The sequence below is a fragment of the Falco rusticolus genome, chromosome 6 (genome assembly GCF_015220075.1).
Source record: "Falco rusticolus isolate bFalRus1 chromosome 6, bFalRus1.pri, whole genome shotgun sequence".
Lineage (NCBI taxonomy): Eukaryota > Metazoa > Chordata > Aves > Falconiformes > Falconidae > Falco > Falco rusticolus.
The window spans coordinates 44,920,385-44,934,334 of record NC_051192.1 but is presented as its reverse complement, the minus strand read 5'-3'; the positions used below and the strand labels follow the sequence as shown (position 1 = coordinate 44,934,334).

The window sequence follows — 13,950 nt, the reverse complement described above, 5'->3', positions numbered from 1 at the left end:
TTTCACTTACGGGAACTTGGACTTGGTCTGCTCATTAAAAAAAAAAAAAGTGTTCAAGCAAAATTATTTATGCAATCAGATGTAAAGATTTTATTTATGATCTAGGAGGTATTAATGTGGTTCAGGTTTTGTTGTGATTGTCATCTAATGACCAAAAAATGACATCTGAGGCAAGCACCTGGCATATTAGGAATTAAGGCCTATTGTTTTTATCTTGGATGCAAGGGTGTGACAATTGTAATTACTGTTTGACATTTTAATCTCCTTATATTGCCCTGATAATTATAACATAATATTTCCTAGAGTCAAATTTTCTTCCTGAAAAGTGATGTGCCTGCAGATTTTTAGCTAATATATGCTATTTATTCAATGTTATTATCCTTTTAAATTAATCTAGGTTATGTAATTGATTTATAGAAATATTGAATTAGAAAAAAGAATAGAGTCAGAAGTTTGAATAAAACACATTAGATGTTCATATCTTGAACGTGCAGACTTCAAGCCATGCTGTTGAGAGTTTTTGTGCCACTGTTGTGTTTAATATTGATCCAGAAACCTAAATTTTTTAGTTAGACAAAGCTCTGCTAGACATTACCAGCTATCCTATAAGCACATCTCGCTTTGTTAATGGGATTTTTTTTGTTTCAAGATATCCCTTAGGAAAAATTGTCCAAAAAAATATACCAAGTGAATTCAGTGATAATCACAGGCTAATCTCCTTCTGCACATAAGAGAGGTGAGACCAGTGAGTGAGGCTAGGAGATATTAGATCCTCATTCCTTCAAGGATCATATCAGAGGTGCTCTGTGTGGTGGAAGGTCAGAGTTGAACTGATTTTGGGTGTGATCTGGTTGTAGGGGTTTTTTTACATTAAATGAAAATTTATAGCTGCTCAGAAGTCTTTGACAGTGATACATCAGAGGGCGTGGTTTGAGTTGAGCTGTTACAGGTTCATGACAAAAGTAATTTATATCATTTTTATGCAGATCATGGTATACTGCTCTGGCTTGCATGCTGCACTTGTAGTATGTCTGAGTACCCTGTAAACTGAATGTGTATGTATATATGGCCATAGAATGCATGTCTGTATTGCCTGTAACTGCCTTTATGCATAAACATAATTTTACATTTCACTTTTTGCATTCTTATAACCAAATAATTTTATTACTGTCGGAGGAGTTAACTACTAAGTAGTGGGAATATGGATGCAAGTTTAGATGCCAAATTAGGAGGCTAGGCTGCGTTACAGAGATAAGTGGCTTGGTTTGGAGCATGTGTAATAGTTTAAGTGCAAGTGTCGTTTGGCACAGATACTTGAGAATGTATTCTGGAGATGAGTTCTTCACAGAATATAGCCAGCCTCCTTAGGTAAAGTGTTGAATACACATGAAATATGTGCTCTGAAGCACATAATATATGTGGTGTTTGAGGAGAGGCTGAGAGAGCTGGGTTTGTTCATCCTGCACAAGGGAAGGGTCTAACTACAATCCTCAGATAGCTGATGAACAGGTTATGGGAGAAGCCAGGGCCGGACTCTTCTTAGAGGTGCACAAGGAAAGGATAAGCTGCAAGGGAAGCAAACCACAGCAAGGGAGACCCTGACCAGATGAACAGAACAGTCTTCCCAGTGAGAGGTTAAGCACTGGAACAGGTTGGCCAGAAAGATAGTAGGATCTCCATCCTTGGAGAAACTCAGCAGGGCAAAGCTCTGGGCAGCTTGACCTAACCCTGAAGTTACTGTTATTTGAGCAGGAGGTTGAACTCGACGACCTGCAAGCCTCCCTTAACCCGATTTTTTTAATATGATTGCACATGTAAATTGTAAATATGCACAAATGCTCTACTAAAGAAATGGCAGATAAACACACAATTAATTTTTGGCCCTTACGCTATCTGTATTATTTATGCATACAATGAAACCAGCTGATCTCAAAATGATTTAAACAAGTGGACTAATTAAACAATTTGGACTCATTATGCTACATTTCATATTTAAAAGCAGCTTGCATTTGCATTCTAAAGCTTTGTGTGGACTTAATGTACTGAGTGTACACAAACATTTCTTTATTAAATCCTTGGACATCTGTTAGTCTCTTCACATGAGGTAGTGCTGCTTGTTGTTTCTGTTGGACATTTATTTTCCCTTTTTTGTTTGCAACATCCTTCAAGGCTGTTAATATCTTTAACTCCTTTTCAATGTGGTCTTGGACAAAATGCAAGTGAATTTTTTTCATTCCACTCACAGTGTGTGGAATAGATGGAAGGTTTTATTTATAAAGCACAATATACGTTTACTCCCAACTTTTTCCTGAGATATCAAGGCGACAGCATGTCTGTAACAACAAGGACAGCATTGTCTCTAGCTAAATAACAAACTAAAAGGTGCTCCTCTAAATCTGCTGTAATAAATCTTTTGACTAAAAATCAAAATTATATTTTTGAAAAAAGTCAGCTCAATAATAAAGGGATATTTTTTAACACTGGAAAATATGTACTAGAAACATGAAAGGGCAACATGATGCCAGAGGTTTTACTTTTGAGAGGGTCTGAAAAGAGGAGTGGTGCTATGTGGCAAAGCAACAGGCGTTCATTTTGGAGACAAGGATGTAGGTCATGTCTGTCTTTGCGGCTGATTTACCCAATTTGTTAGCTGGTTACTCCCCAGAGATGAAAAGATTTAGATGATTTTATGCATCCTGTAGACCTCCTGATACATCACTCCATGTGACTGTTTGTTATTCTTTTCTCCTGATTTCTCTAGCTCCTGTTAAATTGTGCTTTTTATTTATTTCTTTATTTTGGGTGCTGGATGATTGCACAAATGCATGGTACAGAGCTGAATTTGCTCATAGCTTGTCCTAGCTTGCTACACATCCAGAGCAATGGAGCACGGTGGAAGAAGAAGAGTCCTGGGTATTGTTTTGTGAGCCTGAACTCTAAATGTAAAGATATTTCAAACTGGAGCTTATTGTGACAGAAAATATGCAGAGGTCGTTCACTTCCACGGTAATATGCAAAAATATATCACTATATATATTGACAGATATAAAAATACATCACTATATGCCAACAGCTGGCACAGTAGCACTGCAGTCCCCAAGGGACACTGCTTTGCTTGCAGCTTTGTGTTATGGGCACAGACCAACAGGCTTTATTTGTATGTAGGGTGGTGTTTTCTCTGTTCTCCCTCCTATTGTTTTATAATACTGACCTACAGAAAGAGCTGGAAAACAACCTGGTAGCTATTCAACTAAGGCTTGCTTTCAGATTAAGAGCCTGGAAAGACCTTTGAGACTGTTAAATTTCAATTTGCTAAGGCAATTTTCTTCACTCTTGTTCCAAAACTCTGCCTGTGCATGTTTGTGTGTGTGTGAGAGATGGATAGCTGGCATTTCTTTTGGGGAAATTTGTGGTCATTGGCCTGGGGCAGGAGCAATCACCGGGTACGGGGGGAAGAAAGGAAAATCAAATAATGTTTTTTCTTGGCAATTATTGACTGGCAATTGCCTGAAGTCTCTACATTCTGAGGGAGAGTGCTTTTTTTGATTTATACTTTTTAATAGCTTCTGGACTAGATCTAGGTGAGAAACAATTCCTCCTAACAGATATTTTTCTTTTGCTGGTTTCAAAGTTATGAAACTAAGGGGTATTGCCACAAGGGCACAATAGCATCCTCTGGCTGAAGTAAGCTGCTCTGGAAGCGCTGTGGGTTTATGAAACTAATGTTTCCTTCTAATGGACTGTGTTTTGTCAATAATATTTAAGAATCTTGCCCCTACAGGTACCTGCTAAGCTATAAAGCCTGGTATTGTTAGTAGGCATATGTGAGGGTGGTTAAGAGTCATTTGGCTGAGAGAAACCCCAAGAGCTGTTTCTCTCTGGTGAATTCACTTCAGGAAAACTAATAATAATCATAAAAAGCTTTGTGAGAAAAGAGGCCACTGTACTATCTATATTTATCAAATTTGAAGCAATATTAACTACCAAAATTAAGAGCCCTGACAGATGGTTTTCAGGAGCTGTGCTGTGTTTCAGTTATCCTTTTGCTTTTTTAAAGCAGTCTCACTCTGAGACACTCACACTGCCATTCAAAAATACAAATTTATATTTCTTTTTAGTACATAACACCCAAAGTCATAAAACCCACTTGCATATCTCACCTCCTCACATCATCTTGGTACTTCAGGGACATGACATCTATAACTACCAAGATGATGTGAGGAAGTGAGGTATGCCAAGAAGATGGTAAAAAAATCTCAATTTCCCTGACTGCTCAGATGCATGGCAAAATAATCTTATCTTCAAGTCCAATGGCATAACCCCCAGGTTACAACCAATACAAACAAGCTAGAGTACGTATGTCTGTGTATGTGTGCATGTTAGTGTTTGTGTGTCTTTTTTTGTTTCTATCACAAACTACATTGCATATTGTGCTGTATATGACTGTTTTAAAAAAAAGCAAAAATACATGTAATTCCAGAAACCAGTTTTTTCCCAAATGCAAATGTCTTCTTGGCTGTGTGAGCTGACACAGAAGGGCTAAAGCACGGGTTTTGCCAAATACAGTATAGGCACAGGGCAATGAACACACCATGATGAAGCCAGTTTGACTGTATTGCTGTACATACATCTTAAATTTTTGCTGCCTCAGGACTGGATGATAGTAACATGACCTGTTTAGAATTATTGGCTCAATCCAGAAGAGTAAAAAATCGGTGCTGAATGCACCAGCTGCATTTTGGCATGCATTTTGACAGTGCTGTCATGACCTGATTCACATTGGCTGTGTGGTGTTGTCCAGACCAAATTAAAGATAAAACAGGCAAAATAGTTTAGAATTTCCCATTTAAAAAGCTGATATACTTCATGGACTCAAGAATTACTATTGGTAGAAGGTCTTACGCCTAGGTTAGAGTGCTTTATAGGAGATGTAGATGGGCTGTTGGAGAGGGAGTTTGAAGGTGTTTTGATTTCTGGCAAAATTTCCTTCTGGTCCAAATCTTCAGGCTACTCACTTTCAGCAGTAAGTAGCAATGTAAGATGACTAAATTTATACAGGTTCCTTTGGACATGTTTTTTTTTTTAAAGGAGTCAGGTTTGCAGGTGAAGGAGCACAGCTTTCAAGGCTCTTGCTTGGTTGGGAGGGTTTTCTTGAGGCAAGTGTGTGTAAACAACCCTGATTTTATTTACATGTTTTATGGTAACGTATTATTCAGTTCTAGATTGACTAGCAAATCCCCCCAGATCAAATATTAAACAGCAACGAAAATTGTAAAAACTGCTGACAGCCTGGGCTGGTCAGTAAGTATTGCAGAGCTTTCAAAGGGCAACAGCATCTCCTGAAGATTTTGGAGCTGAGTGACTGAGAGAAGAGTGCAGCCTACAGGTAGGTCTAGCTGCAGGCTGTAGTTGTTGCCTGCCACCTGGCCCAGACCTTGCATGGACCCAGGTAGGGAAGAGGCATCGTCTTCCTCTTCCTGCTTTGCCCACAGCGACCAAATCCAAGCTCCAGGGTCATTCAGACCAGTGACCTGGCTGGCAAGCAGGCGGGTTCACACACAGTCAGCTCCCATGGTTTAACACAGCCAAAGAGGCCAGCCACGAGGAGTACCTTGGGCAAGTCTGACTCCATCAAAATAATTTTTGTCTGTTGTTTGTTTTCTTTCTCCTTCTTACTCCAGGTGTATACACTTTTCTTTCCAGCACCTTGAAATCTCTGGAAGAGAGAGACTATATTCACCGTGTTCTAGACAAAATCACAGACACTCTGATACACTTAATGGCTAAGTCAGGTCTTTCTCTGCAGCAGCAACACAGACGACTGGCTCAGCTCCTCCTCATCCTCTCTCACATCAGACACATGAGGTAAGAGCAAGCGCGCAATCAGCCCTCCTGCACTGGTCCTGTGCAAGGGGTTTCACAAATGCACACACATGCTTTTCTTTCACAGGTGGGAGTGCGAACTGTGCGTAGAGCTGTTAAAAGAAAGTCTACGTTCCATAAAGATGTATGGAATGTGTGCAAAACAGTACATTGAATTATGGTGTAAAAGGAGAGTAAACATTTTCTGTATTTGTTTCTTCTAGTTTTCCTTTGCTTCTTATTTTGACAGTGCTGTAGTCAGAATCTACTTTTAATGTGATGTGCATCTTGTATTCTTTTTGAAAAGTACCATGTAGAATACTAATGTAGCAGTTGCCTGGTTCTGCAAACTTTAGTCTCCTATAAGATGAGATTTAATAAAACTACCACTTTTATGTAGCCACTTTTCACAAGTGGCTTGATTGCAAATAATTTTAGAGAAGAGATTAGGATAATTGTGTGAATTTTATGGGTGAGGATAAATGCAGATCTATTGAACGCCAGTGCAGAGGGCCGTGCCCTTTGCTAGTTCGAGGTGAGGTGCCTGAGGCACTCTGGGAGTAGTTGCACACTGACTCTCCCAGACACAGTTACCTCTCAAGGTAGCTGTTCAGCGGCTGGAGTGTCAATAACATGACAAGTCTATACAAAGACACAGCACAAATTTTATCTTTATGAAGGGACAAGACATGTTACACAGATTTTAATTTTTGTTGTTTCAGTTAATAAAACTAAAACTAGAGGAAGCACCATCTCACAGCTACTAAAGCTGAAACATGCAGTTTTTACCTGCTGGGCTGATATACAGGTCTTCAGGAAAAAGTCAGGGGCTGCGTGTATGTGGGTTTTTTACTTGTGTCTTTTTATGGGGTTGCTTTGTCTTCCTGTTAATCATAATTTCTGTTTTTCTCAAGAATTTGTACAATTAAGGAAGTTCCAGATGCAGAGTGAAGTTAATTATTGTTTCCATAGCTTTGTGAATGGATACTATTGCAAGTGAGCATTTGCTAGAAATTCGGCTATTTTCTGGGAAAAAAATCTGGTATTTTAGGTTTTATTATGGGAAAACAAAGATTCATCCCATCATCCACTTAGTCACAGTGCCTAAATTAGGAACCCATGTGCTCTAAGCTACCTTTTAGGCAGAGGAGAGCAAAAGAGCCACCTTTAGAAGGCAGCTTGTTCGTGGGCAGTCTGAAATGTCTTTGAAGGTGCTTTCTTCTGCTAACTGTAGCAGGAGCGTACAGCAATTACGCTGTCAAATTAGTTGTTCTGTACAAAGTTTAATTTATATTAGCTGACAGCTTTTATTTCCCTTAGCATATTTGGAAAGTAACTGTTGTTTCTTTACAACCCACAGCAACAAAGGAATGGAGCATCTGTATAATATGAAGTGTAAAAATGTAGTTCCACTCTATGATCTCTTGCTGGAGATGCTGGACGCTCACCGACTGCATGCCCCAGGAGCCAGGAGTGCTGCGTCGATGGAAGAGGAGAACCGGAGCCAGCTGACAGCTGCATCAGCTTCATCTCACTCCTTGCAGTCTTTTTATATAAACAGCAAAGAAGAGGAGAACGTGCAGAATACAATATAAACAAAAGCAGCATATATAATGGTATGAGAAACCCAGCAGCGTACTACCTACTTCATGCTTCATTTCATCTACAGTGTCACCTACATAAACACTCCAATGACAAGTCACCTGCATTTTCCATTTCAGTGTTTGTCAAGAGCTTGCCTAAATTGATTGCTTATCCTAAACAGAAGACATTTCATTGCTATGGACAGCCAGCAAGGATTGTCAGGCTAGCTTGATTTAAAATTTGCAGTGTTTTTATTTAATTTTGCATGTAAATTGGGTAAGTCCTAATCAAAATGGAACATTCATTTTACTATAAATTAATAGGCTTTATCACCCATGCATGTTGGTATCTTTGTAAATGACAGCTTTTGTTGACATCCACCCCAAGTTCTGAGCTCACTTAATCCTTCACTTGCTTGAAACTTCGAAGCAGTTTGGTAGAGATTCTGGATGATTTTTTTTTTTTTTTGGGGGGGGTAGGGGGTTGGTAAATGGAAAGTTGATTGGCATCTTAGTGTGCCATAGTGAAACTGCAGTGCTAGTAACTGCCTTGGTAGTTTAGGTAGATTCCCACCCCTCTTCTTTCTACAGTAGAAAGGAACCCCTGTCTGAGAATAATACAGTTTTACCTCGCTGGCTTGTATTGGCAGACAACTCCTTTTCAAGATCGTACCGGCTTAAGTCCCCTTACCATACCCTTTAGCAGAATTGCATTGTGTACATCCTGTCTTGTCTGATCTTACAAAGCTGAATCGCTTTGTTGCTTGGCAGCTTGTAAATCAAGGGCAACATGACAAACAGTGGTAACATAGTTACCTTTAAATCAGGACAGATGATAACAAAAATCACCAGGGCTTAACAATAAAAGGTTTTCACACACATGGCATGATTCAGCAGACCTTGCTTCAGTCTTTTGCTGTGCTGTGCTACAAACCAAGGAGTGCAGATGCCAGTGCAAGACTGGCACAGCTGGGTGGGATGGTTCCATCCCACTCAGTAGAGTGTGACCTCGCTGTGATTGGGAGAACTGGCATCACAGCCAGAGCAGCAGGCTTTGCATTGCCTTGGCTTTCTTTGGTTCTCATTGGGGCATGCTCAGAAATCACTGTTAAGAGCCAGCTCACCTGTGACACCAGATCTGGGCAACGAGTCTCAGACATGGTGAAGACTCTGGAACTCCATGTCCAGGAAAATAAATCTGGCTTTCTCCATGTATGTATTTACATATTTTTCATAAAGATTAGTCAGCTTCTTCAGACCAACTGTAAATATATAAAAGGTCTGCTAACACCATGAGTTTCAGCAAGCCATGAAGTAGAGAGACTGAAGAAATCCATACTATGTGCTGTTTAATGTAGGAGTCAGTGCTGCTGTTTGACTGCCTCTATGCTAGGAAATTAAACATGTCAGGGAATGTTGCTGGCTACTGGAACACAATTCTTACATATGACAGGGATATTTTATTAGTGATAAACTCTGCCTGTGCTGTCTGCACTTCTGGTTTACAGGTGCAGTTTGGGAGATACCATGGACCAGGGACTATTCCAATAGCTGGTTGGAAGTGACCACCCTACCAGTAAGAATGTTTCATAGCACGTGGGTAGGCTGCTTCACAGCAGCTGGTCACAGTGCTAGAGAAGGGTTCAGAGATGCTTCTTTTACTGCTTTTACTTTGAAACCTTTATGTTAGATTATGTTGATTGAAAGATCCTGTAGTAACTAAATATAGGAAATAATGCAACTAATGCCACACAGGAGTGCCTATGTCTAATCACGCTCCCTGTTACACAAGCAGAGTCCGTGTGCAGTGAGACTGAGTTATGTAGCAGTTGTGAAGGCAGCAAGGCATAGGATGTTTGTGCTCCAAGTCAAGGATTTGATTCTTTATTGAATGTACATAGTGATGTCTATAACAATTTCATGTACATACCTGAGGATACGTGCAGTTTAAAATTCTAAAGCTAGATGTTACCGATATTTGAGAAGATTCCTTGGAAACTGTGCAAGCCTAAACATGTGAAGCAGTCACTGTAAGTTAATAGGCCTTTTATTGATGCATATTATAGTGTCATTTTTTTTTCTGAATGTGGTGAAGGAATTGTCTTTTTGTGTATTCAGTAAGAGCGTGTGTGTTTGTGTGTGTGCAAATTTTTTACCTAAGGGCTTTTGGAAGGCTCCTAAAATGCCTTGAAAGAAAAATGCACATTTTGTTTTGTTTAGTTGCTGGTTTTCAAATGTGTTAGAAAAATCATGAATGCCCTGAAACAAGTGCATGTTAACATCTGAGTGGAGCACAGGAATCCCTGTAGTTACACTTATGTGCTTACACCATCATCATTCACGTGTACGCTAGAGCTGCTCTTTAAATATTGTGTGCGAAACTTGGTGTTCTCCACAACCAAACACACAGATCAAGCTCATAAGCTGCAAGGCAAATTGGTTTACATGAATGCCTCCCTTCCTACATTCCAGAACAGTTCGTTATGTCAATTAAATGTAAATTTGGCCTAGAGGAGAAAAAAAAAAAAAAAAAAAGTAGTTCATGGAGAGAAATTCACAACAGAGGGGCAGATTCTGATGGTACTTACACAGGGCAAGTACCACTACACTCTGCAGATTTCCCCAGTGAAGCCGGCTTAGCGTCATTTGAAGTGGTATGCGGCAGGCAGAAGGGTATCAAAATGTGGCTTGGAATAGTCAGTCAGCTCACAGTCTTCATTATGAATGCTCTCCTAGGCTCAGCCCTTGTAAGGAAGTAATTTGGACTTGACCAGTCCTCTCATCTTTGTGGTGACAACAGTGAAGAGCACCCAAGGATTCCCAGTAATAGGTTCATTTACCTTGAGGCATTTTCAGGATCTGTGTCATTAACTTGTTCATGAGACTTTAATTGAAACAGCACCTTAATATAGTAACCTTCCCACAGTCAGCTATGATCGTCCACATATCATACAGCTGAATGTAGCTAGTCAACTGATTAAACCAAGCCTATGATACAAAAATGACAACTTTTTCATATGTAATTCTGAATTATTCTCTCATGTATGCAAAGAATTGTGCCTGACCTTTGGTAATTGTTAATTCACAGGATGCTATTTTATGTGTGTGTGTGTATATATATATATATATATACATATATACTTTATATTTGCAGCTGACAAGCCAGTACTACCTGAATACCTGGTGCTGGATATTAAATAATAGTATATAGTATGTACAAAAAAAAAAAAATTAAAAAAAAATTCAAAGAGAACTATTCAAGGCAGCTAATTATGCTTTTACCAAAACACTCATAGTGATGTCTCTGGACACCTAATGAAAGAATTATTTTATAATGTTTTTATGTGGATCTTTTTCTAAAGAAAAAGTAAAAAAAAAAAATAATCAACACCCCCCCCCCCCAGAAATATAGGCAACGTAATACCAGCACAAGCCAAATAGAAATAGACCAGATGAACTTGCTTTGCTTGAGAATATGGTTGTTACTGAATTATTACAAAAAGCTTGGGAGGCCGGAGAGGAGATAGTGTGATGTGTAGCACTTAGTGGTGTCCAAGTTTCCAACAATACATGAAAGCTACTCTGCTTTGTAGTGGTTTGAGCCATGTTGCAGACTTTGTCTCAGGTAAAACTCTCAGTTGGGGAAGCAGGATTTTTACTGGGGTAAAACAATTTAATGGAGAGTTTCTTGGTGTGTGTTTGTGGTAAATTTACTATTATGTTTCAGTGACATCTCTTGATTTTTCTCCTGTACACTGAGGGGTTTAATAATTTATAAAATATATTAAAAAAAAAAAATCATCTGAACCGAGCTCCCAAGGATATTGCAAGGACTTTCAGCAGGCCGCTGGACTTTAAATTGGGGGTGGTGGAGGGGGGGAAGCCAAACCACACCCTTCATCCAAGCCAGGGTTTGTACTGGAGCATCCATTCTTTCCAACTGATGCTGACTGATTCCTAAGGAGTTGTGCCAAGTGTTTAAAATGAAACAAACTACCACCAAAGGAAAAATTCTGCCTCACTAGGGCCTAAGTCTTATCACAGGCTTTGGTAGGAACACAGCAAGCCGCTTGTGTACATAATACCCTACTTTACATTGAAGAATGCAACCCAAACCTAAAGCTAACGTGATTTTATATGTAAGGTATTCTCAGTTGAACTTTGTGACGTGCATTTCACACACTGATCAAAAAGATGGCTGTTTTCAATGCTGTCTACGACTGTAGTATAGCTTTACAGACAGAAGTTCAACACATGTAAAAGAAGGGTCATGTTAACAATGGTATCATAATACAAACTAGTCTCTGCTGTCACCTGCAACTATAGTATAATCTCAAATTGATCTGAGAATTTTAAATTAATATTTCCCTAATATTAATGTACTACCCTTTCTATTCGCAATTCACTTTCATCTTTCAAATGTAGATTGCTTTATATACTGAAAGTTGTTTTCAAAGTGATTGTTGCCCATAAGGGTATTTGTTTTTGCACTGTTTAAAAAAAAAAAAAAAATCTTTTGCATCTGAATGTGCCTAAAGAAACAAACAAAAAATTTAAAAAAATTATATGCTGCCATCTTGCAAATTAGTATGCTCTGTACTCCTGTGTGCCTATAATTAGAAGTCTGTTTCTTCAGAAAGTGCCCATCAGGAAATGAAGGGATAGACTGCTGGTCATGAGACTCACGTTAACAAGCCACTTTATGTATCAACTTATTGTATATACTATAATGCTTTTGTGTGCACTATGTAGTCTGTCAAAGGGAAGTCCTTTCTTTGGTATAGGCTCAGCTTCCACAATGTATTTGTGGAAGTATTCTGTTCTTTCACTGATGCATATAAAGTTATTGATGTCTTTGTTTTGGTGAGTCTTTTTTTTCTTTGTTTTGCACCTAAAAAATGTTCTAAAAAAGTCTAGATGAAAAATCCAGTAGGCTACCTGATTTGTGCAAGATTTTTATCAATGTATTTGATGTTGAAAATAAAGATTTAACCAAAGCACTCTGTTTCAGTAGTTATCTTTTGCAGTTTAAAAATATGCTTCTCTGCTTATTGTTTTCCAGTAGCCAGCAAAATGGAACACTTTTTTAACAGAAACAGAATGTGTCTGTTACTGTGCATCTAAATGAAAACCATTACTTAATTAGTTTCTTCATCTTTCCCAAAAAGCATCACAGAGTGGTCATATCTAGAGCCAACAATGTGTTAGGTCTGATCTCCAGTATTCCTAATGACACCAGGGAAGCCACGTAAGTACTTATTACTTCATATGCTTTAATGCCCTTGGTATTTTATATGTTTTACATTCATTATTTTGGATAGTGAAACAGATTATGGTAGAAGAGACAAATGGTGTGAATTTAGCCTTCTGTAGTTGACTGCCCCTTACCGTGAGTTAGCTACTATCAAGTAAAATGGCACTTCTTTCCCAAGTGAAAGCTTGGAAATTCACAGGCTTAATCCAAAAAGCAGCTGGACAACAGAATACTCTGGAAAAAATCAAAGACCTGACACTCCTAAATTAAAAACTAAGCACCTGAAGTCTAGGCATACTTACACCTGAAAAAATAGTAACAATTTGAACAGGCAGGCGAAAGATTGTGCAATACCTGAGATTAGGCAGTCTTCGGCCATCTCTTTCTGGAGCACAACCTGACCACATGGCATCACAGCTGAGCTGAAGGCACCGCTGGAGATTGCCTAGTCCAATTCCCGGCTCACAGCTGGGTCATCTACAGAACATTGCTCAAGCCCACATCCAATCGAGTTTTGAATATCCGCAAAAGGAGACTCTACTAACTCTCTGGGCAACCTGGTCCAGTGTTTGACCACCTTCGCACTAAAAAATGTTTTCCTGTGCTCAAATGGAATTTCATGTGGTTTAATTTGTGCCCGCTGCCTCTTGCCCTGTCAGTGGGTAGAACTACAAAAAAGTCCATCTCCCTCCTCATCCCCTCCCACCACATGTCTTCTGTGATGGGAGAAGATGGATGTCACCTTGCTCAGACCCCCCAGAGAAGGAACCCACCAGGAAAAGGGTCTCTACAGCCAGGCTCTGGGCACATTTCCACAGCTAGGATCCAGCAGGGACTCCAGCTTCAGTCCCGATTTCTTATGTCTGTTGGGTGAAGTAATTTGAGAAATCATACAGCAAGGACATACCTTTCCGTTTCACTGCAGAGCTCTTGCAGACGAAACTCCTGGCTCACCTTTACCGGGCCCATCGCTCTCGCTTCCCTTGCTACACACACAGCGTCTTGCAGAGGAGCTGCCTACTGCCTTGAGGGAGCCCATACACATTCACGCAGCCACATGCGTTGGGTTCCCCCCACACCCCTGCTTCCTCTCCTTTCTAACAGGTGATGCGCGTCTTGTTCCAGTCTGTTTTATTCCATTAACTAATTAGAAAGGTATGACATAATTAAGACATTATCAAAGAACGTATTTCACTTTTACTTTTCTGTCAATTAAGGCAATTCCCTTGTTGTGCAATGACACCAGCTTCT

At 39.5% G+C, this 13,950-nt stretch overlaps 1 protein-coding gene across 2 annotated transcripts in view; it reads left to right on the top strand.

The window, feature by feature from the left end:
* The window catches only part of ESR1 (estrogen receptor 1), a 118,583-nt gene extending 106,141 nt beyond the window's left edge, over positions 1-12,442 (top strand). Inside the window, exons 7-8 of one of the 2 annotated variants that reach the window (XM_037391925.1) lie at positions 5,682-5,865; positions 7,223-12,442. In XM_037391925.1, the coding sequence (XP_037247822.1) occupies positions 5,682-5,865; positions 7,223-7,457 (419 nt within the window). In that variant the 3' untranslated portion in view covers positions 7,458-12,442. Of the gene's footprint in view, positions 1-5,681; positions 5,866-5,950 lie in introns of both variants that reach the window. The other variant, XM_037391926.1, reaches the window with a different exon arrangement.
* The last annotated feature ends 1,508 nt before the right edge of the window (positions 12,443-13,950 follow it).